The sequence below is a fragment of the Stegodyphus dumicola genome, chromosome 7 (genome assembly GCF_044657685.1).
Source record: "Stegodyphus dumicola isolate Sdum_Otavi_A_Nest chromosome 7, ASM4465768v1".
In the NCBI taxonomy this organism is placed as follows: Eukaryota; Metazoa; Arthropoda; class Arachnida; order Araneae; family Eresidae; genus Stegodyphus; species Stegodyphus dumicola.
In genome coordinates this window covers 136,150,077-136,175,392 of record NC_140774.1, presented here as the reverse complement: position 1 = coordinate 136,175,392, position 25,316 = coordinate 136,150,077, and the positions used below count along the sequence as shown (strand labels likewise).

The window sequence follows — 25,316 nt, the reverse complement described above, 5'->3', positions numbered from 1 at the left end:
AAATTTTTAAACAAAGCTTAATAGTTTATTTAGTGCTTTATTTTAAAGTGGGAAACTATTTAATAGAAGGCTTGCAATTTTGTTTATTGATGTAAAATTACTTTTATATATGATCAAACTAGTTTATGTATGATGTTGCATAAAAACACTCTGAATACTTCTGAAATGAATCCATGAGTAACTAAAATGTTAAAAAGAACTAGTCAGAAATCTTGTGCTAGATATTTAAGGGCATAATTAATACTCAGGACAATAATTAATAATCAAGGAAAGGATTTAATAACTGTCCGGGGAATTTTAAGAATGACTGAAGTAACACGTAAAATTTCTGTTATTGAACTATGTATGGAAACTTGTAAAAATTGTCAAGTGTAATTTTTCTCCAAGTATTGTATTCATTTGTCATTTAAGGAAGTTGAATTAATTACAAGCAAACTTTGGTTACAATTAACATCAGGATATCGACAATATTTCTTCGTTATAATTGACGTTCGCTGCATCTTTGCTTCTTCAGCTGTAGGTGTGAGCTTGAATGAAAATAATCTTAGCTTATTGCTCAGTATAAACTTCCATTGTAATTATGATTGATTTTGAGCTATATAAGTTTTAAATGACTTCCATTAGGATGCTTTATTAATAGTAATGTATTCTTTTTTCCTGAAGCTGCTGTAGCACATATCTAAGTAATTATAATTCATATTTTAATATCTATCTGTTTATTTTCCATATATCTAGCTCGTTTTGACGAAATTGAAGGTTATGTTGGACATTTATTCTATTAACTACATTTGTTTGTGACGAAGATGTCAGTTTTATTTTGTCTATAAACTTGCAATTAAGATAAAGCAAAATCGAGTTTAATAAAGACAAATTAGACAGCACTGACAAGAAAAAAATTTTTTGTTTGTGGTATTATCGTTAATAAATGTAAAGTAATAAGCAAATATTAAAGTAAAATTAGATAGCAATAAAACAGATTCGACGATTGAAATATTGTGCATTACGCGAAATAAAGGAAACTTACAAAATTGAAACTTAATAGTATTTATTTAAGTAAAATATATGAATAAATGCATTCTATTTAAAGCAAATTAAATTAAATTTTTACAAGCAAAAAATCTCAATTTTTGTCTCTTCTGTTATACGTAATTAGAGGCCCGGTGGCGCAGTGTCTAGCGCATCGCGCAGCAGCACCATAGGTCCGGGGTTCGATCCCCGGGCGGGACAAGGTCGACTCAGCCTTTCATCCCTTGATTTCCATCCTTTGGGTCGATAAAATGAGTACCAAGTTCGCTTGGGGACTAAACACGGGGGGTCCTGCGACAAGTTGACCACTTGTTCAGGGCATATGCTTACTCAGCCCGGGGCCCATGGTCAAGAAAGCAGATTTCGGGGCACTGCAGGCATTCGCCCGCTAGGGCTGTTACGCCACTGAGCTTAGTTTAGTTTTAGAAGTTATACATAATTAAAGTCATTCTTATTGATATGTAATGGTACATTTCTTAGTGTCTAAATAAAATTTTTCAGTCTAAGAATTCTTTACTATTCCTATTCTTGTCTGTACCTGGAACACATAATCTAATACAGAAATAAAGAGTATACCTATGTAACACAATTTGGCAAAAATTATTATAAAAGAACAACATTGCGGAGTTGTAATCCATAGAATAAAGCTTTATTATTGACATCGCTTTTTACTTGAAGTATATTTCGTAATTTTTTTTTTTCAGATCCAATGAGATTTTGAAGCTTTAGCTAAAAAGTAGATAGAAACCTATCTACTTTTTAAATTTCTTATCTTTCTTCTATTTTTACCTAAAACTATCTATGGCTCTACTCTTATATGCTCACGAATATCACCAAATGTGGCGATATGTATTCTGCGCTGGTTTTTGGAGTGATTGCGTGTTTTATGGCAACTCTGTTGACGTTGAAAAATCTTTTGCTGGAGTAGTTTAATTGCTCGTTGGTTCGTGTCTTGCGTGTTTTGAAATGGTCTATGTTGCAATGAGAGACGTGGTGGCAAGATTTTCAGCCGCGTATTTTAGATTGTGCAAAGGAAATTTAGTATTAAAAGGTGCCATGTTGGAATTGTTAACGAGTTTGCTCTGTATAATGCTCTATGTCTGAGAAGATAGGGGGAAAGATAAAAGTGGTGGAATTTGATGAATCGAAGTTCGGCAAAAGGAAATATTATCGTGGCCATCCTGTTGAGGGGCAGTGGGTATTTGGAGGTGTGGAAAGAGAATCTGGAAGATTATGTTTGTGGCTGTGCATGATAGAAGTAGGGAAACGCTGATGCAGTGTATTAAAGAGTGGATTGAGCCTGGTACAACTATTTTTTCGGATGGATGGACATCTTACAAGGATTTAGGAAAAGAAGGCTTTGAACATTTATTTGTGAACCATGATATGAATTTTCTGGATAATGTGTCTGGCTGTCATATAAATACGATAGTGATTAAGTGGCAGCATGTTAAAGGCGGTATGAAATTGGTATTTCTGCTGTTCGAAAAAGCATTCATTCATGCTAAGTGCATTTTATTTTATTCTTGTTCTCATTTTGTAGAATGTTTTGTTCATTGTTTTTTCAGTATGAATTTCTGTCGTTATTGTTGTTTTTTTAATTGTTTGAAATTTCTTTTATTTATTTTATTTTATTTTGTTGATTAGTGCGTAGTGCCTAGATTCTGCAAGTTGTAGATGTTTTTTAACGTTGAAACAGAACGCTGTGTACAGGGTATTCTTTGAAATTTATTGTTGCTATGTTAATTTATTAAAGCGAGGTGTGCGTAGTTCGTAGATTCGTTCGTTGCCTACAATGTGCAATTTGTGGATTTTTTTTTTTTAATTTCAAACATATCACTGTGTACATGGATTCATGTGAAATATTTTTGGTTAGAAACTTTACATTTTTGCTATCTAAGTTTTTTGTTTTTGTTTCGGATTTTTAGTTTAAATTGTGTGTTCAAAACGTAGTTTTTGCATGTGCGAAAACCGCGTTTTTGGAGATATTTTAGGCTTAAAGTTCGAAATGTAGACAAACAATTTAGATAGTAATATGGCAGCGTGGAGTTTGAGGGCGCATATAAGAGTAGTTCCCTATCTATTTCTTTTAATAAATGTTCTAATGTTTTTGTGTAGCTGGATTTCTAGAGGGTGATTCAGAATTTATCATCAGTATTTGGTGGGGAGGTAAGGAATAGCAAAAGAAGGAGATTTCCCATAGGAAAGTATGGTCGCAGACGAACGCATGGTGGTGTAGAGGGCGTTGTGTGACACAACTTCCATACATAAGCACAGCGGTTTGACGTGTGCAGCGAGACGTCATTTGACTAGGTGACTTTGCAGAAGTACCGTGAACCGGTATATGTGGAAAGAACTTGCAGAAATGCATGTAAATGCCAGGCATATTCCAGAAGGTCCGGTTGTCCATGCAACACCGTTGTGAGTCATGCATTCTAGCACATGGTCAGCAGTTCGAGCACCTCTTGTAAGTCTGTAAAACTAATGCAAAGAAATGTTACATGTAAGATAATATTTTTTTTTCCTTACTACTTCCTCTTTATGTGTTCTTTCCATCATTGAACTGGGGTCATTTTGCTTTACTACATGGCATATGCGCCCATGCATTACTATGTGAAATCTTCTTCTTTTCCTATTCCCTAAATCCCCACCAAATATTGATGATGAGTTCTGAATCACCCTGTATAACTATCTCTATCTTTATAAGTAACTTACTTCTACTCTGTCTTACTTACTTCTGGTCCGTCTTCTTACTTCTACTATGTCTTTATATAAGTAACTCTAGTTGCTCTAACAGAGCTAACCCTAACATAAAATCTTGCAAGATGTTATCATATAAATCTGAAATATTTCAAATTGAAATATTCAGACTACGATTTCTAATACAGGGTGTTTCACAGATCATAGGTCAAACATGGAGGGGTGGTGGAGCGTACTAAAACATTCATTTTTTATAGGAATGTAGGGTCTAAAGTGACGGGTTAAGGCAGGAACACAAAAAAAAACGACACTAGAGGAAAATGTGTTTATGTACAAAATCAAAGCAAAGTGCTTCTTTGTAGCAATACAGTATTCACAATAAATGTTCAAAATTGCGACCACCATCAGTAATACATGCTTGGTAACGTCGCAGAAAGGATTGACGAACATTTTAAAAAACGACAGGCATTTCGCGCACGCTTGCAGCCGCAATGGATAGTCGTGCAACGAGATCCTCCAGTGGGTCAACGGGAATCTCGTAAATGATGTTCTTCAGATGGCCCCACAAAAAAAAAAAAAAAAAAAAAAAAAAAAAAAAAAAATTCCAAGCTGGATAATTCTGGCGAACGCGGTGGCCATCGAACGGGTCCACCACGGCAAATCCATCGGCCAGGAAATGACCCATCTAAGTAATTGCGGACCCGCACGTGGTTATGGGCTGGTGCACCATCATGCTGGAGCCACATGCGATCACGAACGACAGCCGGAACATCCTGCAGTAATTCCGATAGGACCTCTTGCAGAAAAATATAATAACATAAGCCATTTGTACGTGCAGGTAAGAGGTATGAGCCTATGAGGTAGTCGTTAACAATACCCGCCCACACAATTCCCGGAGAAGCGGGTTTGGAATGCATGTGGACTTGTCCCGTGTGGATTATGAGTTGCCTACACGTGCATGTTGTGGATATTGAAGATGCCGTCCTGTGAGAAAGTTGCCTCCTCCATCCGATGGGAAATCCTCCTGCACCACACACTGCTGCAAGAAGCAATGAGACAGAAATGAACTCGAAGAAGGTAATCTGTCTCTTGAAGGCTTGAACTCTTTGCAAATGGTATGGGTGCAAACCATTTTCATGCAATACTCTCCAAACGGTGGAATGACTCAGCTGCAGACGACGTGCAATAGCTCTTGTACTTGTCTGAGGTGATTCATGCACAATATTCAAGATGGATTCTTCAGTGCGATGTTGTCGTGCACCACTTCTTCCACTCCTACTGTCAGAGGTGGCTTCAAAGGACCAGTTTTCATACAGAGACTGATGCAACCTCTCGAACATTGTGTGCTTCGGCATACGCCTGTGCTTCGGCATACGCTTGTTCTGCCATTCCCATTAGCAGCACCATACATGAGATGCATGTCAGCGTTTTCCCTGTGCGTAAACTCACCCATCACGCTCGACATCAGAGTTGCGAATGATCCTCTGATGCATCGGATCTTGGTTTGTCCGGCTCACTACCGCCCTCTACCGCTGCAGTGTCAGCCAATCACAGTTTTAGTTCCTACTGTTCCCATTCTTGAACATTTATTGTGAAAACTGTATTGCTGCAAAGAAGCACTTTGCGTTGATTTTATACATAAACACATTTTCCTCTTGTGTCTTTTTTTTTTTTTTTTTTTTTTTGTTCCGTTCCTGCCTTAACCCATCACATTAGACACTACATTCCTATACAAAAAATGCATGTTTTAGTACGCTCCATATCCCCTCCAAGTTTGTCCCATGATCTATGAAACACCCTGTATATCTAGTTATAAATACGACGATGAGAAACTGCAAATTAATCAGTAAACAGTGCAAGATTAACTAAATTAATAACAGATACGATAATAATAGATAATTTTTAATTACTTGGATTTAATAAAATGCATTAAAAAATAAAAAACATCTTTTAGCTATCATATAATATTTTTGAGTATACGGAACTAAAAATTAAATCGTAGGGCTGCTAAAACTGGAAGATTTTAAATCAAAATTGTCAAGGAAATTTTAACAAAACTAAATATATAAGTTTTATATATGCCATTTCTTTGCTTTCTATTTTTCCTTGAAATTCCGTAGATGTCTTAATACAATTCTTATACAAAAATTTCGCAATTTTAGTTTTAGTCACATAGTACCAAGAATATTATGATAATTATATGTTTTTTTAAATTTTTTAGCGCATTTCACTAAAATCGATCTGTTTAAAGTCACTTTTTACATATATCTTATTTTATAATTTTTATTTAACAGATTGGGGATAGGTTGAATAGCAAAGAAATTCTGTCTCTGAAGGAAAGAAAAATACCGTATTTACGCGAATCTAGTGCGCATCGTTTTTGGACAAATGTAGTATTCAAAATTGGGGTGCGCATTAGATTCGATGGCGCATTAGATTCGAGTTCAAAGTTCGCCGATGACGTCAACCAAATTTCTCGACTACATTTACCGTTACATTTATCGTTGACACATTATTGCATAGAGGATACAAACTGCAGAGTACGTAGTCACGAAATGGAGGGCAAACAGAGAAGAATGTCATATGACATTCTTCTCTGTTTGCCCACTTTCAAAACTTTCAAACGTAAAGTAATTCTTTATGCTGAAAGAAATGGCAATAGAAAGGCAGGGAGAGAGTTCAACGTAGCTGAGAGCAATGTTCGCTTGTGGCGGCAACAGAAATTGGCACTGTTTGCAACTAAAGCTAGTAGAAAGAAATTCACTGGCCCTCGCAAAGGAAGACACCCTAAAATTGAAGAAAAAGTTTTGGAATTTGTACGTGAAAGGAGGAAGAATGGACAACCTGTGACTAGTGACACCATAAGAAATAAAGCAAAAGAGGAGGCTGAAGTTCTTGGAATACCGAAACAAGAGTTTAAGGCTAGCCGTGGATGGGTGGATCGGTTTATGAAGCGGATGGGTTTATCTCTAAGACGCCGTACAACAATATGCCAAAAGCTTCCTGCAGATTTTGAGGGAAAACTACTAACATTTCAGCGGTATGTCATCACACTTCGGAAGGAAAAGAATTTTTCAATGGGGCAAATTGGCAACGCTGACGAGATGACAATTTGGTTTGATATGCCTCGTAACTACACCATTACGGAGAAGGGGACTAAGGAAGTTATCATCAAAACTTCGGGATGTGAAAAACAACGCGTAACAGTGATGCTGGCAATAACAGCAGACGGGTGCAAACTTCCCCCTTTCTTAATCTTCAAACGGAAAACATGCCCTAAAAACCCTAAGAATGAAAAGCTGTTCCCAGATGATGTCCTGATTCGAAACCAAGAGAAGGGGTGGATGACGGAATCATTAATGCTTGATTGGCTCCGAAATGTATGGAAACGCCGTCCCTGTAGGCTCTCTAATCCACCATCAATGCTTTGTCTGGACGCATTTCGTGGTCATCTCACCGACGACGTAATAAAGAAGATGCACAGCCTAGGCAGCGATCTTGTTATCATTCCTGGAGGGATGACGTCTGTGTTACAACCCCTGGACGTTAGTATAAATAAACCTTTTAAGGGGTACGTTCAGGCGGAGTACGAAAAATGGTTTTGTCAGCCAAACCGTGTATTGACCCCGACAGGAAAAAATTAAGCGTGCTGCACCGCACATTGTTGCACACTGGGTTTCTGCTGCCTGGAAAAGCATCGAAGCACCACTGATTGTGAAATCTTTCAAGAAATGCTGCATTTCAAATTCATTGAATGGCAGTGACGATGACGAGCTCTGGAACGCCGAGGATGACGATGACGATGATGAGGAAAGAAGAAATGAATCTGCTTCTGACAAAGAGAGCTGCGAGGATTCCAGTGATGAAAACATTAGTGAATAAAAACGTTTACTATTAATCACTGATTGTAGAAACTGTTAGCTAGATAGAAATGTTACGATTTATTTCATGTTCATATTTTACGATAGGTACCGTATATACGGTAGTGCTAATTAACATTGATTGTTTCACATGACAATAACCCACTAATAGGTTAATTCTATGTTCTGCTACTTTATGTATAAATCCATTGTTGTATAAAATATGGTATCTAAATTTAAATAAAATTATCATACCATTAATTGATGGTTTATATACAAATCCATTGTTGTATAAAATAAGATTCAATAAATTCCTCATATCATTGATGCGCGTTACATTCACCGACAAACAATTTTTTTATTATTTAAAGTTTTAAAATGGGGATGCGCATTAAATTCGATGGCGCATTAGATTCGCATAAATACGGTACTTAGTCCAGTCAGAGTAGCAATTAAGTATAAGTAACATTTTCTCCCCTCCCCTACATACTGAGCTATTTGATAGCATAAATTTACATTCAGTTCATTTAAACTTTACTTAATTTAGAAGTCCGATTTCATCGTCAGTTGATTTAAAAATCATCTTGTTTACAAATGCATGACAATATTTGAACAATCGCCAAAATTCAATATTTTAAATTAGAAACTTCAAAAAGATCTTCATTTAGAAAGCTATTATCGTTTATCTATCCAAAAGTGCAAAGATGAAAATTCGACGGTGATTATTTGATGACAAAATATGTAAAAAGGGTATTAAAAAAATCAGCGTTAAGCAGAGAAATAAAATAAAAGTTTCAATATCGATTTTGAAAATATTTCCATAAAATATTGCTTTGACGTTAAAGTATTTTTTCTTTATTATTTCCTTACAGGAGTTTTCTGCCAATTACGATCCCTTTGCTTTGGTAACAAACTATTTCCCAACGATGATTCGCACGAGATTCTTGAGAATAGAACCCACGAAATGGAAGAATTGGATAAGCATGCAAATTGAAATTCTCGGATGCTACCACCCACTACGTAAGTTTTCGAGGATTTGCTTTTACGGCATGTGTTTCTTAATGCTTGATATATTTTAAGAATGCCTAGGTAAAACATAATTATTTCTGCACTATATTTCTAAGATAAGCACTACTGCATTTAATGCAGTAATTTTCAAAACCAAAGACTTTCAAAACCAAATGACAGGAGAAGCTTGATTGTTATTAATTCTCAGCTGCAATGTATAGATAGAAGTAATCAATATCACAAGTCCTTGATCGCGGGTAATTGCTGATAATTCTTTTAAAAATACGCTCCTTACCATTCTTTGAAAAACTCATTCTTAAAAATTCAAAGGTCGGAAATGTTTCAAATATTCTTTGGAAATAATGCCATAAGTTCGAGTTCTAGAGTATAACTATGATGTCGAGAAGACCCATTTGGCTTCAAATATGATATTCAAATTCAATATCTTCCTGTGTACAGGCTAAACTAATTCAAGGGAAACAGATTGTTAAATTATTCGAATACGGTAAAGCAAATGAGTGTTATATCTCTAAGAATATAGATGCTTCCGTGGAGAACTTTGTAAAAGAAACTGGCTCACGTTACACATGGAGAAAAGCAACAAAAACCAACCACGCAGTCAGCCCGATGGTCTGGGATAGACCACAGATCAAACTCTTAAATATTCAGTGGTTTTAATCTTACGTTAACTGTTGGGTCAGGAGATCCAAAACAATCCAAATCCCATTCTCGTATTTCTTTATATTTCAAACCTTACGGCTCATTTTAAATATCGTCCATCAATGCTTCAAAATTGCTCCACATATTAAATAATCAGATTTAATTATGTACATTATTCTACATAGTACAGTTACATAGCAAATACGTGTTACATAACTATTCACTACATTCTCAAAACCCACGCCGATTCTCGCTCTAACCGAAACTTTTCTCACAGTTGAGGGGTGCTACAACGCCCTCTATGGGAGATCTCAACATAAAAATTTATCAAATTTGTGCTCATTCAATACGGGCGCATTTTGATAAATACCGCCAGAAAATACTAAATCCTTTCATAATGACGCCTTCATTGACGCAACCAGATATAAGAAGTACAGCGTTTTCTAAGAACTTAGTTAAGTAACAATATGTTAATACAGTTACTTATATTCTTCATGATCCAATGAGTTTTGAAACCTCACTGGATCACCAGCTTTTGCATCTTCTATCATCTCAGATGATACCAAGAAGGAGTTGTTGCCACCAAAAAGTCGTTTTTATTGCTCAATCATATTCTTAGCTCCACCATCTTCACCGAAAATCAACATAATCTGGAAGCGTGGATGGATGACTTAAGGAGATTTCATTCTTATGTTTTTCAACAAGGTCACCAATTTATTAAATATACTTACTGTCTGCAGTTTCTATTAATGCCACACGTAACGTTATAGATACAAAGACCACATATAAACGAAAGGCATACAAAGATCGTATATTAAGTTTTTCCTATTAGATTATGGTATAAAATTGGATATATGTATTAAAACATATCAGTAAACGCTTCAATAATCTATGTTCATATCACAGAATCAATTCAAATGATGCCTATTGTTCTCCTAGTACTTGTTGATTTACTTTAAAAATGTAACTTTTTTTCATGAATGTAAATTTTAGAACATCTGTTACTCCCCGTAAATTATCTAGTTTTCTGATTAACATAAATACTATAGCATTTAATCAGGAAATCATATCTTGAACATACTCCTCTGCTATATGAAATAACAGCATAAGCTGTGCCTTCTTATCATAGAGTTAGGAGCAGTGATAAACGTTCCAAAATTTGTTAGCAACAGCTAAACACGAAATTTATAAATTTTATAAAATTTTTAAAAACGAAATCTAAAACCTCTTTAAAATTTCGAATGTTCCTGTTTTATGACAAAACTGACCTCTGACTAAATGTATCTTTATAGATCACTAAATTACTTCTATTTATCATGTTCGATGCTTTTCACCCATAAAATCTAAAATAAATACCACTTTTATTTCAGCTTGCCATGAACCAATGGGTATTGAAAATGGACTTATAACGGACTACCAGCTTTATGCGTCTTCATCCGTCTCAGATGATATGTCGCCAGCAAAAAACCGTTTGTCCTCTGCTACTGCTTGGTCACCTGCAAAATATGATCAGAAACACTTTATTGCGGTATATAATTTCCATAATATTACATTTTAATCAAATCTGATTAACGAATTAGTGTGTGTGAATACTATCTGAAAAATGTTCAGACTTAAAAGTGAAGCCAAGTTACGTAATGAATCATACAGTGTTGATATTTGCTAAATTAACGTGGTTTTAAGCAACGGCAATAGACAAAATTAGGTTCTTTCAAACTCTCGAGTTTGACAATGTTACTTCAGTTAGAGAAGTGGGAGAAACGAAGAATATTTACGTTTAAACATTGATATCACACGGGCTAAATATCCTGGTCGAGAATAGCAAATCTTGTTTTAAGTACTTAATTGCTGATAGCTTAGCATTCAGAGATCTATTTAGTGGTGGCACTACAAAAACATTCGCCATGCTTCTCGCCAAACAACAGGAGATCTCAATATGAGAAGTTCTTTGCTTATAGACTTAAGGTTTGTAAAGCATCATTAGTAAGAATCCTTTTGTAAGAATTTTTTAAGTAATTTGACATGGTGTTTGTAAATTAGCAAAAGGATGTTAAAATGTTTCCGTGTAAAAAACAAAAGCATTCTACATAGACACATATGAGATGACTAAATTAAAATGTTTGCAGTATCTACTATAAATATTCAGGAAAATATTCAGTGAATATAATAAAGTATGTTGTTTCTTTGAAACACTGCAGCTTTAATGCATTTCTTTCAATATTGCTGGGCCATTATGAAGAAAAGGCTTTAAAAGGCTTACGGCTTTTAAAAGCCATTATATTTTTTTCCCAAACGAGTGATAGAAATCAAGAATATTAAAAACCGCAGGTGTTTTGCAGAACAAATATTGCACAGAAACTGAACTTTAAAGAGGATTCAATCTTTCCTGAATTCATTCTGATTTTAGTAACGACTATTGAACAACGCAAAGAAATTCCTCATATGAATTATTTACTGAAAGGAATTTCCTCGTTTACGGATCTCAGCCTCAAATTCGCATAAAGTCTTAGACTCATACTGCTTAGCTCTGAAAAATAATAGATATTTTAGAAAGTCGCTATATTTAGCTATGCTTCGATCAATGCTGCAAAGATGGATGAGTTTTGCAGTTCGATATTTTCATTTCTACAATATTTCGTTAACAATTCGCCTGACAAGATATGAACAGTCATATGCATACAGTTTCTTATATTGAAACGTACTGAAAAATTAGATACACATATATATATAAAAAAAAACAAATATACATAAATATAGTCATGTAAAACAAATATACACAAATATATGCATATGAAAGTTTGTATTACGTACAGGGTAGTTATAATAAAGTGACTGTTCGCAGACCTTTGTAGAATCCGCTTTGGTGGATGTTTTTCACTAAAACATGGAATCCATGTCCTATGATAGCCCATGGAGAAAAGAAAATTTCAGTAAAATGGAGTTCAAATTTCGATCACTAGATGGCGCTTTTTATGCGGTGTAGAAAGTATATTACGCAAATTAGGAACTCCTTAAAATGATAGTAGTCAATGCAGTAAAATCGTTCTTCCCCCTATGCTTTTAGAAATAAGAGATCAAATTTTAGTGGTCAAGTTGTTTATCAGAGCCGTAGAAGTTTTAACTAAAGCTGGTAGGTTAGCTGCACTGCAAGAATAATAACGTTTGAAAAGCTTACGAGAAAGAACTATGTAAAAGAATGTTTTGAAAAAGGTCATTGCTAAATTTGAAGAAACTGGGCAGTTAGTGTGTTGCCGGGAAGAAGATGGAAACAGATTTCAAATAAAGCTGCAAACTGCTGTTTCTGTGGTTACCAGAGCTTCTTGCTAACCACAGAACCACAGAACGTTTTGTGACTGGTGCAATTTTATTGCTAGCTTCATTCTTGGCCCCTCTCTCCTTGAAGAGAGTACCTTCCAAGACCTTCAAATGTGTACCGTCATAGTTGCCTGTTACTACGCCAATCCTGCATTAAAAGAACGAAAAGAACTTCGAGACTACTGTTTTCATGCAAAACGGTACAACACTCCATATTGACCAACAAATGAAAGAACTGGTTTTTGCTTATTTTAAAGATACTAGGATATTGCCAAACGTCTTACGAATACCTAATCTCCCACTTCTCCGGATTTGAATTCCTATGACTTCTGGTTCGGAGAATTCCTGAATGATTGCGTTTATAGAGGAAACATACATACTCTGCCTGAACCGAAAGTGCCATGTTGCTGCAGTTCTTCAAGAAACCCTTTAATCTCTACTGGGCAGTAACGCGCTTTGAGCATGTGCCAACAAAAGTGCAAAGCACATTAAGCAAATGCTGCCATTGGATAAACTTTTATGTTTCTAGTTTTTTTTTGTTCTTTATGCGCCAAGTTTTCACCTGTTGGTCGAAATTTTAACCATTAGTTTTTAGGTCTCTACTTATGTCTGAGTAGGGTCACTCTAATTATAACCACCCTGTATAAACACATTTAATTGCACATAAATTTTTATACGTAAATATTACATTGTTACCAATTGCTGAATAAAATCGTGACAAACAATTGCTTTTATTTTTAAAAAAATTAAAACATTAAAAGATTTGATTATCAAATTAAAAGTTTTTTAGCCCAAATTAATATGGCAATAAAAGTTCTAGAAGCAGTCAGTTAAAGGAACATTTCATTTTGAACAATAGAGAACATCTGATGCTGATTCGGAATCAAAGAGAAGTTCAACGAATAGGCTAACTTGAGACAAGCAATAATTTGGAGTTGCAATAAATTAATTTAGCATAAAATAGTAAGCATGTTTTGAAAAATTAAAAGAGAGTAGTGAGAATATTATTAATAAGAATATCTTTAAAACAAATATTATATAATATTTTTAAACATTTTCCTAAACGAAATCATAACCGTTATAATCATAAATACAGTTTTGGCTTTTAAAATCAACATTATTTTACTTATGCAATTTTAAACTCCTTTCCTGTATTAGTCAAGACACGCTTTTAAAAATACTAATTTTTTTAACTTATTATGATTACAAAGCTTTCTTTGTTGACTACTGGTTTTTATGCAGAGAAATAATACTGAACATGACCAATATATTAATCGAAATAACCAAAAAATTAGGAGATATCTCTAATTTTTCAAATGATAGTAAATTTTCTGCGGACGAAACAAAATTCATTGTTACTCATTTTAAATCTCATTTTAAATCACATATTTTGTTTAATATACCATGGGAATAATTTTAAGTCTTGATTTTTTTTAAATACAAAAATATGGTATTGCGCTATTATGATTCATAACAACTTATCTATAATTATAATACGTGTATTTTTTAATATATATTTTTCTTTCGAAATTCATCTAAATTCAACTGTTTGAGTAACTTTGGTGTTTTATGTTTTCTCTTCTGTATATGTTATTAAATATCTTTAATTTAATATTTTGAATATATTAATTGAATTTTTATTTCTTTTACAATATTTCAACATTATTTTTTATTTTAAAAATTCATATTTTCATAGCTATAAGAAATAACTAAAGAAAAACATGAAAAATTATTTAATCTGTAATCAAAAATGAATTATAAAATATAATATATCTCAAAGCATCAGTTTCTTAGAGTTTTATCAGGCTTCAGTAAATGCAACGGAGTAAATTCCGTCCAAGTCACTTGTCTGAAACACAGATTTTGCAGCTAAGCATGATATTAATTCTAAAATGATGTTTTAATTAAGTCTCATCATCCATCTTCGACTGTCCTCATCTGCCTCCATTTACCATCGGCTTGGAAGCACTGTCTACCTCTCTGTACACTAGAGGACTATATATGTTTAACTCCCACTTTTTCTAAAACTTATTCGTCATCATCATCTATGTATAAATATATACGAAAAGTAATATGAGTTTCTCTTAATGTGTTGTAATAGGTTTGAAATGTAAAAGGATAATGACGAAATACCCATATATGTTAAATGATACAATGATAAAAATGAATTAATTATCGATACTTAATTACCTTTATATCTATCTATACATATATATAGACAGAGATGTATCGATAACTTTCAGAGCATCTACTTACTTTAGTTCTCAATTATATCAAGTATTTACTTTAGCTCCCAAATATATCGAGATGCTTAAATTTCTAAGTTGATATTTGATTTTTGAGATTTCCATTAATTGTTATGTTACTATATTTTTATTTTATTGAATTTTTTAATTCTTGTTTCATTTCTAATTTGTGTTCTTATTGTAATCTAATTAGCCATCTTTCCTGATTTAATTATTATCTTTTGAATATAGTATCACGAGTGCGTGTGTGTGTAAGATAAAAAATATGTAAATAAAAATTATAATTTAAATATTATCATCACACATTTTACAATATTCTAACTGAATTTGTGATTCCTTTTTACTATTTCACTTCTACTGATCTATTTTACTGAAATCTGGGAAGCGCCAGAGCTTTCATCAAATACAGATGTGTCCATCTGTTAGACCTATCTACTTTAACTAACCTTACGTAACCTACCATTCCTTACGTAAACTTTGTGAACTAGCTAAACATTTCATTATATAAAAAAAATAAAACCACATTCCATCATATAACAATAATAATAATAAGTAATAATAAATATAACAATTCTGCATGAAAAAATTATATATTTTTAAGCTGAGAGTATTCAAGTATTTTCTCGTATAAGAAGAATAAAAGGAACAATTATACAGAGGTAATTCCAGGCCTCTTTTTTTAAACCAGAACTCTCTCAACATACTCTGTCTTTAAATACAATTATTTATTAATTATAATATTGAGTTATCACTAATATATTTTAATTATTTTACTTTTTAATTACACTACCCATATTATCTTTAATCGCAATGATTTAGTTTCTTAAATCAGCAGGGTTTTTTTATATTCATTAAAACAATATTCCATCTTACAATTTTTACATTTTTATATTTATACATAGAATCGCATTTTTCTATACCTCAAAATATTGTAAGATCAAAATTTTATGATTTTTTCCGAAATTATATTTCTTACGTTTTTCTGCTTTTCCTCTCAAAAGGCTTTTCTATCGCTAAGCGTCTTTTCTCTTTAAAGGAGGGATATGTAAGATAATATATATATATCAAAATTATAACTTAAATTAGCAATAGCTTCTAAATTCTTAGTTTAATTTAGGTACATCCTCTCTCTATTCTAAAAATATTAATTGTTTATAATCACTTTTTAGGGGGGGACATCATTTCAAATTTAATTCGTTTTATCCCATCTTACATAAAGCACAACCATGCAGGTATATTATAGCCGATCAATTTTTCGAGAACTGAAACTTTGTATCTAACGTTTCTTCTAAATAAGTAGCCATTTTTCCGCTTTACCTTTGTTCTTCCTAGCACGTGCCGGATATTGCATCTAGAGAATTGCTTTGTTAAGAAATAAAAATTAAGTGGTGAATCTACGGCTACATTCGTCCTCAAGTGAAATCTTTTATATTCCCAGTAAAGAATCTCCAAATTACTGCAGAGCAACAACCAGTGTCAGTTTTGTAACGTCAATGCAAATCGAAAATTCTTATCCCGAAAAGTTGATTTTAAAGTTCCTTTCTTACAGGTGGACTTTCTTGAACCGACTAATCTTACCGGAGTCATCACAAAAGGCAATCCAAACGCACAGGAATGGGTGATATCATATCATGTGTCGTACAGTAATGATAGCTTACGCTGGTTGAAAGTTCAAAATCCTGATGGTAAAATTAAAGTAAGTACTTCTTATTAATACTTCTTTTTCTCAGAATTAAGTTAGTGCTTGAAATGTTTCTGCATACATTTTAAGCTTTGTACAGAAGGCAATAAGAGAATAAAAACCAGATACTTGACGAAACGACTTTATATCAATATAATTACAAAGCCTCATATGAGAAATGAAAGCAAATAAAACATATTTTATAAATATACTTACAACATGTATGTTTCCAAGTCTTTCCGGGTAAATGTATGTAATAGTTAGCTTTTCATCAATTTTTTTGTCTTGTCTCGTCACGTACTTGCTTAGCGCAGGTTTTAGACAAATTGTATGGCAAGTGTAGGAACAGATAGAAGCTAGGTCAGCACTTCTTCAGTACCATATGTGATTGAGTTTTTATATTAAATTTCCACTCAAGTTTGGATTTCCCAGAAAGAACAACCGGAGGGAGGGTGGTCTGAGGGTTTCTCACTGCTCTTCTATCACCAACGTCTCGAGAAGTTTTCGGCTTGGCGTGCATTTTTAGTATCCGCTTGCCGGAAAGACAATGTTTAAATTCAAAGTTTTTCTATGCTTCCACGCCGCTCTCTGGCGCGCACAGGGAAGGAAGGCGAGGGATTCAATACAGCATACGCGAATACTCCCATACGTGATCGTCGTTAGTGACGTAAAATCACTAAACACGATCGCGTATGGGAGGCTAAATTATGGCAAGCGGCGTAGATTAAACCTAGGATTAAATCTCTACCGGTAGTTCTGTAGAATTTTCCTTACTGTGCTGATGCTTGACTAAAGAGGCACCCATCAGAACTGAAGGTAAAGGCCTGATGTTTGCACAGTGATACTGCTGGAAATCCTCGCCAGTGAATTCGGAGACGGTCGGTGTTATCTATTCAAATGACACATAAGAAAAGATTTCCACATTCGTCATTCATTGCAAATAATTCCAAAATGTATAATCTTCCTTATTGAAAAGAATAAATGCAAAAGAAACGTCATCAGCATAAATATTTTAGTAAACTTAGTTACAGAGCAATGTATTTCAAAGTAAGAATTTTTCTCCTTTACGTCTACAGTTATTTTTCTTCAGGTCTTTTGCACGCATGGAACGCCCACTGAGTCATTAGCTTTTATAAGATCACTTATAAGCTACCTTTCGGGTAAGTACTCATCAAAACAAGCACTGCGTCGTCATGAGCACAACAGCCTCACGTATACTACGAATTCGTTCTCACAAACTACTCAAGCAGTAATGCTGGAAAAGTACAGAACTTAGAAACGTTTGTACGTTGCAGTGGAAGGGGAGCACCTACTGACCTTATATTATTTTATGCTAATTAACCAGTTATTAGGATTTGAACATTTACTTTAACTTCTTCTTTCCGCAGTCCTCACCAGTATTAAAATTAATTGTTGCGCATTTGAATACTTTGAGTTAGAAGCATCTGGTAGCCCTGCAGTGCAGTTATGTACTGTCGCAAACTCTGTCAATGTTATTTTCAGGCTTTAGCATATTAATAGCCGACATTTAAAATACTTGCTGTTAATTATCTTTAAGTATTAGATTTTATGTCTAGTCTCAGACTACGTCATCTACATTGAAATTACCTACATCTTATGTTATTTTAAATACTCGCAAGTAGCGGAGGTCCGTCTATAGCACAAGTAGTACCTTATACTCATTATTAAGAGTTAAATTAAAATCTTATTTTTACCTTCTTAAGACTTAAACTTTTGCTTCAGACCAAAGCTTAACTCGTTTTGAAGTCTAATAGTGTCTCCAAGACATTGAGATTAGCTTCTATACTTAGCAGAACCTTACAACCTCATTGTAAAGCACTGGTACCCTCGCCAGCTATCCGCCGCCTATCAGCTATCTGCCGCCTAGCCTACATATACCTTTTCGATTATTCGATGAATCAATTCTGAAACAATTTATTAGTAAACTCTCTTATATAAGTATATATAATTATAGCTGTATACCTGTGTAAAAGTCATAAACATAGCAAAGTTATGAATTTTTTACCTTTTAACATTCAATTTATTTTCTTTAGGAGTTTCTAGGAAATAACGATCAAGATTCGGCTGTGATTAATTTATTCCCGTTGCCTGTCATAGCCAGGTACCTCAGCATTCAACCAATAAAATTTCATAGATGGACAAGTCTACGAGTTGAAGTACTCGGATGCTATGAAGAACAAAGTACGTCAATTTTCCTTTAAAAATTATCACATCAATAGTAACTTTATAGGTATCATTTTCTCAGTACAGAAGTTTTCCTCTATACCAGCGCTACTCCTTTGCAAACATACAACACTTCATGATTGATTTGGAATTAAAAAGCAATGTATAATTCGTGAATACATAATAATCATTGTTTAATTTAAATTTCTCTATTTTGCAAATAATAATAAAATGAAAAACAGAGGAAATATAGATTAAAATTAATAGAATGATAAAGATTGCTTTAAATGCGCTCTCGTCGGGATGGAGATAGTTCAAAACAAGCTCAATTAAACTAATTAAATCAAAGGCTATAGGTAGAAAATTATACAATACGAGAGAAAAAATAAAAAATATAAAAAAATCTAAAAGGAAATGTGACCTTCTGGTGTAACTCAACCCCCAATATAGCTTTAACCTTTTAAGTCATAGATATATGGCCATTAGTCAAATTCAAAATACAAAAACATATAAATTTTAAATATTAAAGTCAAATACAATTTAGAAAATTAAAATAAAAAGCTAAGGTCTAAATTTTATTTAATATACTAGATTGCAAAATCCAGTATGGCCGCTAAAGCCAAAACACATTCCCAAACTCGATATGAAAAACATTTATAAAAATAAATTAAACATTCAAATTGAAAAACAATATGTCGTAAGGCTACATGCTGAAAACTCAAAATCCTTAATTTGGAAACATTAAAGCGTATTAAAAACAAAATCAAATGACAAATAAGCACGCATAACCTAAATTTACCTAAGGAATGAAAAAAAATAAAAAAATTGGGGAGAAATTTTTTTCATGATTTTTAAATGGCCGTGTCGTCATTAATAACCATCGTTATTAGCACATGAGAGTTGTATTTTGCCCTTCATTCTGTTTCTCATTCTTTTTCTTTACTCTTTTCTGGTCATTCTATAAGTAATTTATGTTGCTTTTTAAATATTGCGTGATTTTGCTGTTTTAAATTTTATGTTTTTAAATTTTATGTGGCGAAGAACGTAACACCTAATAAATAAAGTTAAAAACACAAAAAGTTAATAAGTAATAAAAACAAAAAAATGTGGACACTAATATGGAGAACTGAGAAAAGACTGAATAAAAAGGAAACTGTTTACCAGAATTTATGACCATTATGGACTGAGGTTCAAGGTATATTGGAGGGTTGAATTGCACCCAAACAAGATGATATTTCTTTTTAGATTATTTTTTTATTTTTTACAGTTTAAAAATTTGTACCTTGTCTTGTGTAATTTTAGAAATATAGTTTTTGATGTAATTAGTTTAACTAAGCATTTCACCTTGATAAGAATATGTTTAAAGCAGTCTTTGCTATTTCATCATTTTTAACCTTTACTTCTTTTGCTTTACATTTTGTATTTTATTATTTCTTTGACTATCGTAATGTCGAAAAATTGACTTACTAATCGTTTATTAACATTGTCACTCAAAGTTATTTTTTGTTCGTTTCTTGAGAAGGTTCTAGATTTTTTTTTTCATTTTATATATGCACACATTTAAATATACACTCTCTTGCATTAAAAAAGACTAAGCACCCTTTAAAAAATAATACCAATTAAAAACATATACCAATAGTGATCGGATTACTTTTTTACGTTGTCGGCGTTTCGTTTCCCCTGAGACACAACCAATAATGTCGTTACAACATTGTTGAAGGCATTGTAGACAATTAGATGACTTCGAATGTTGTCGCTTGGTAAGGATGCATGCAGCAGGTTGGTCATACCGAGCAACAGGCCACCTCGTGCAAAAGCCCTGGCAGTAACTGTTAATGCAAGGTACTCATCGGCGGAATTAAAGCTCTGGCAGGCTAAGGTGCACGAATGAAAGCAAGATCAGATGACTGTATGACAGGTCCGAACTGCCCCAACGGCACCATTCATTATCTGCCATACAACGTGCTACAGCCTCTTCCATGTCCCCGAAGCACCTTCCATATAACAAGCTTGGCTGAGACGGGGTTGCTGACAGCGGCCTTTAAGACATCTGCCCCACAACATTAGAGTCATTTAGAGTGGTGCCGTAGCCATCATCATGCCTACCAGTCGACTGGCGTCGCAATGTTCAACCTATAGTGTTCAGCGATGAATCTCACTTCAGTCTCACAACAGGTTACCGTCAGATCCGTACATGGAGGGACCAGGGCGAGCGGTCGAAATGAGCATTTGTTTTACAGGTACACATCCATTTTCCGTGGTGTGATAATGTTAAGGCTATCTTTTACGGCAGTTGACCTTGACCTTATTATTATTGTATTAGCCATTCTGCATACTACTTTAACAGCTCAAAGATATATTGATGACATTCTGTGAACGTTTGCATTACCTTCAGGGCGCTCCATCCTGAAACCGTTTTGCAGTAGGATAACACTAGGCCCCATATCGCTCTCTTATCTCTGAACTTTCTCCGAGTTGTTAATACTCTTCTTTTGCCATCGGTGTCACAAGACCAATCTAACATGTGTGGTTATATGGCAGGCAGCCAAATTCGGACATCCCAAAATGATTCAGGTCTGGAGCAACAGTTGAAGAATGCCGGCAGAATTTATCGCAGGATTAATATTAGAAATCTTTAGTATCCTTTACTTCAAGTTTATGAGGATGCTTCGCCACCACAGATTTCACCAAATACTGATTTGAACATTTGTGCAGTTATTAGCCACTAATTGGTCCAATTGTCTTGAATTTTTAATTATTTCATTTCTTGTATGTGAGCTTTATGCATATTTAATTTTTATAAAAACAGTTACTTTCTTCATTTTCTCCCCAAAAGGAAGTGTGTGTGTGTGTGTGTGTGTGTGTGTGTGTGTGTGTGTTTATTAGCATCCAGCAAAGGAAACCTACAACTGAATGCTAAATCATTATATTCAGGAAAATCTTTTTAAATTTAGATATGTTAAGTGTAATACATGACGAAGAAATATAAATATAAAAATGCACCAAATGTTACGACTAGAGGTATGTAGCTGCACTATATTCTCATCGCCCCGGAAGATGTGTATCATCTGCATTTGTGAATGCGGACTAAATATTAAGTAAATCTTGTTAAAAACTTCAGCGTCTCCTTCTTATAGAACCAGTACAACTAAGCTCATGAAAATCTTTGAAATCTTTGCAGAATTAGGCTCTAGCAATGATAAGCTTGGTCATTAAACATTTGTAAGAGACCTAAGCAAGTTATAGACGTTTTTACCATCAGTAAGGCGTCCAGAAAATTATTCTATGAATTTAAAATTAGAATCCATTACACTGGTCATTTAAAATGTATGTATTCATCTCCGAAAAGATAAAAGAAATAAAATTTAATTAATAACCATTAATTTGAAATTGTGACAATTTCGCATTCTTTTTATTTAAATTCTAGTCTGTCGAGAACCCATGGGCTTGGAGAATGGAGTACTGGCTGATGCACAGATATCAGCTTCATCTTCTGCGAACCCAGACACCATGCCTGACCATGTACGAATTAATGATGAGTCAGGATGGCAACCTCGCATGTTTGATGCAAAGCCTTATTTGCAGGTACTGTATTTTTAACACTTTCATTAATTCATTCAAAACTAATAAGTATCCTACAAAACACAGAAACAGCACGTGGCAGATAGCACCATAAGAAAACTATTTTCGCGAAGAAAAGGTATCTTAACAGATGGCATACTAAAATAAAACTGGCATTTACCTAAGTGACTAAGTGAAAGTAAGTACTTAAGTGAAACTTTTCTAAACGACATGTTGGTTCCCAAAACAATACCTCAGAATTCTTTGGATGGGAAATCATTATGAATATAAAATCAACATTTCTAATCTTTAGCATATATTCCCAAATATTCTCATTCATTATAAATAGTTTCTAGATGAAAGAGCTATCCCTAGCATATCATCTTTAAATTCTCTGAAGTTGTGATTTAGTGTAAATAAGGTTCTTAAATAGACTAAAGAGCGAAAAACATTGCTTGAATTATTATTCAGACACAAATACGTAACTAATAACCTTATTTAAATGTCGAAACTTTCAAAATGAAGGCTAAACTAGAACGATGGCAATTTCATTAAGATATTAATATCTGTCATGCGAAAAGGAAAATTCCTTAAATAAAGAAAAAGCATGATAAAGAATTCGATCACACCATAGTAAAAATGAAGAACTATTCCAATAATAGGAAGTTTTAGTGATTAGTACGTAATGATCTTTTGACAAAGAAGGATGCTTTTGTCACCAAGCAGCATTCTTTCAGCCACAAAAATGACAATATACAATTTAGGCGAGACTAAGTAACGTGTATTTAATTGCTAGAATGAATGTAATGAATTTTTCAGGTATTATGTTTTGTTTATTAGCACGAATAAGATATTTTAAAAAGGAAACTTTTACTGAGTAGCGATTCACACTTTTGAAGAAAATATGTAGTTATAATCCGAAATAAAACTCATAAATTGCTGTGTTACGAAAGCATGCAAATTATCTTATAACATGTATTATTAAAGTATCAGGGAAGAAAGGAAGAAACATTCTTTATCAAAGTTTCAAAAACTCAAAAACAATAGCATATAAATACTTTTGAAAATAAATATGTCCAGTGAAAGGAAACCTTTGCAATAAAATTCTACAAATGTATTTATTTGCATAGTACACAATCTAAAGTACAAATATCCCATAATAATATCATACGCGGTAAGTTTAGATTAAATAATATTCTTCTTAATAAATTATTAATACTCGAAACAGGAATACTTTTAAAAATGAAAAGAGAAATAATTTTGCAGCGTTAAAAACACCACAGATGGATTTAAAAACAATAAAATTTTCAAGAATATTATACACTTCTTCATAAAATTCATCATCCAGCCTTTATTTTTGCAATTGTTGGTCGTAGCCATAAATTTACCGTTACAGAAATGCTTTAAATGACGCAAATATTCGTGTTTCGTATTTTAAACTTTAAAAAAATTAATTTTGTATAAAATACGAAAATGAACTTTCTACAAGTTCGGCCGGTCACTATATTTATATTTGGGAAACTTTGTACTCATTAAAACAATAAAACACAGAACGTTTCCCTCCCATACTACAAACATTTACAGAGATATTTGATATTAAAATTGGAAATCATATTCGGCGACCGTACACAAATTGAAGAGCAAAATGTTTGCATATGTACTTAATTAAAAATAAAATATTGTTTAGAAAAATATTTCTAATGTTAATAGTTTACGTGGAGAGCATTTCTATGCATATTATTATGAAAAATATTAATCAATATAATTACTTACAAAATGGAAATCTTATTCACAGAATCTTATAAGAACTCGTATTCTAGAAAACACTGGCAGGCTTCAGTATCGGCACGCAGCCAACTCGTAATATTTTTTTCATTAATTAAAAAAGAAAAATATGTGTAGATTAATGAGTAATTTTACGATTACCAGTTACGATTCTAAAGTAATAAAACTGCGTGAATAACATATTTTTAGACTTAACGAACTTTTTAAAAAATTTTTAGACTATAAAGATGGATTGGAATATTAGGGTCGTTCACTAGACTCGTTAATTTAATTTTCGGGTAATTTTTCCTTCTATCAATAAAATTCCCAGTTTAGTACTTATGGACTCCATTCCAGATATGAATTCCCGGGGTATTTACAGGATTCCTTGCGAATGTGGTTTAATTTACATTGGTCAAACTAAGAGAGAGCCTCAAAATTTCGCGTTAAAAGAACATGAGGCATATGTTAGGGAAAAGGAAACAGAGAAATCCTCTGTTGCCCGGCACTGTTGGTCGGAAAATCACGCTTTCCATTTTTCTGCAGCCAAAATTATTAAAAAAAAAAACATCTTCGATTGGTGAATTAGATTTTCTAGAGGCGTTTCACATTCAAAAAAATCTTTCTGTTCTAGTTAATGACCATAATTCCAAACCATCTTTACCTTCAGCCTTTAAAGAAATTATGTTTTAGTTTTCTTATTTCATCAATAGATGGCATCAGTAGCTTAACTTCTGTCCAGCCATTCTTATCTTATCTTGTTCATTTGCATTTAGGCAGCTGAGGAAGATGGTTCTGTAGTTAAACTGGCCAAACTAGTCCTGTAAAATTTACAGATATTAAGGTGATCTTGTTGTTTGACTTCTCCAATTGTTAGACTTCTCTTGTTTCCTGAAGTTCTCTAAAATTTCTATTTCAATTAGAAGCCATGCGCCCAAAATTCGCGAGAAAATCAGTTACTAAGAGAAAAGCAACCATTGCGTAAACGAACCCATTTTAAAATTTAGGGAAGATCGCTTTCTAAATACCTTGAGAAAGAGAGAAAACACGTGAATGTCTAAAAAATCATCAGAACCTTGCTCTAAAATATATAGAAGGGGGAAGAATATGCGAAGAGAAAAAAATGCACGAATAAATACGTTAGATGGAAGTAAAAATGTACATTGATATTCTGTAATAGAAAATAAATGAAGAACTAACAGGAAAAGAAAATCATAAATCCATTTTTACTGAAACTGAAAAAAAAAAGTATGTGCTCTTTTTCTTCTCTAATATTTTACATAATCATCCAACATATATAATAGTTGAGAA

The 25,316-nt window shown here is 33.3% G+C and overlaps 1 protein-coding gene across 3 annotated transcripts in view; it reads left to right on the top strand.

The window, feature by feature from the left end:
- Positions 1-25,316, top strand: part of LOC118189478 (hemocytin-like) — a 728,690-nt gene that overhangs the window by 476,827 nt on the left and 226,547 nt on the right. For all 3 annotated transcript variants that reach the window (XM_085820839.1, XM_085820840.1, XM_085820838.1), the window contains exons 57-61: positions 8,459-8,606; positions 10,625-10,782; positions 16,365-16,511; positions 18,551-18,698; positions 22,108-22,265. In XM_085820839.1, the coding sequence (XP_085676965.1) occupies positions 8,459-8,606; positions 10,625-10,782; positions 16,365-16,511; positions 18,551-18,698; positions 22,108-22,265 (759 nt within the window). The remainder of the gene's footprint in view (positions 1-8,458; positions 8,607-10,624; positions 10,783-16,364; positions 16,512-18,550; positions 18,699-22,107; positions 22,266-25,316) is intronic.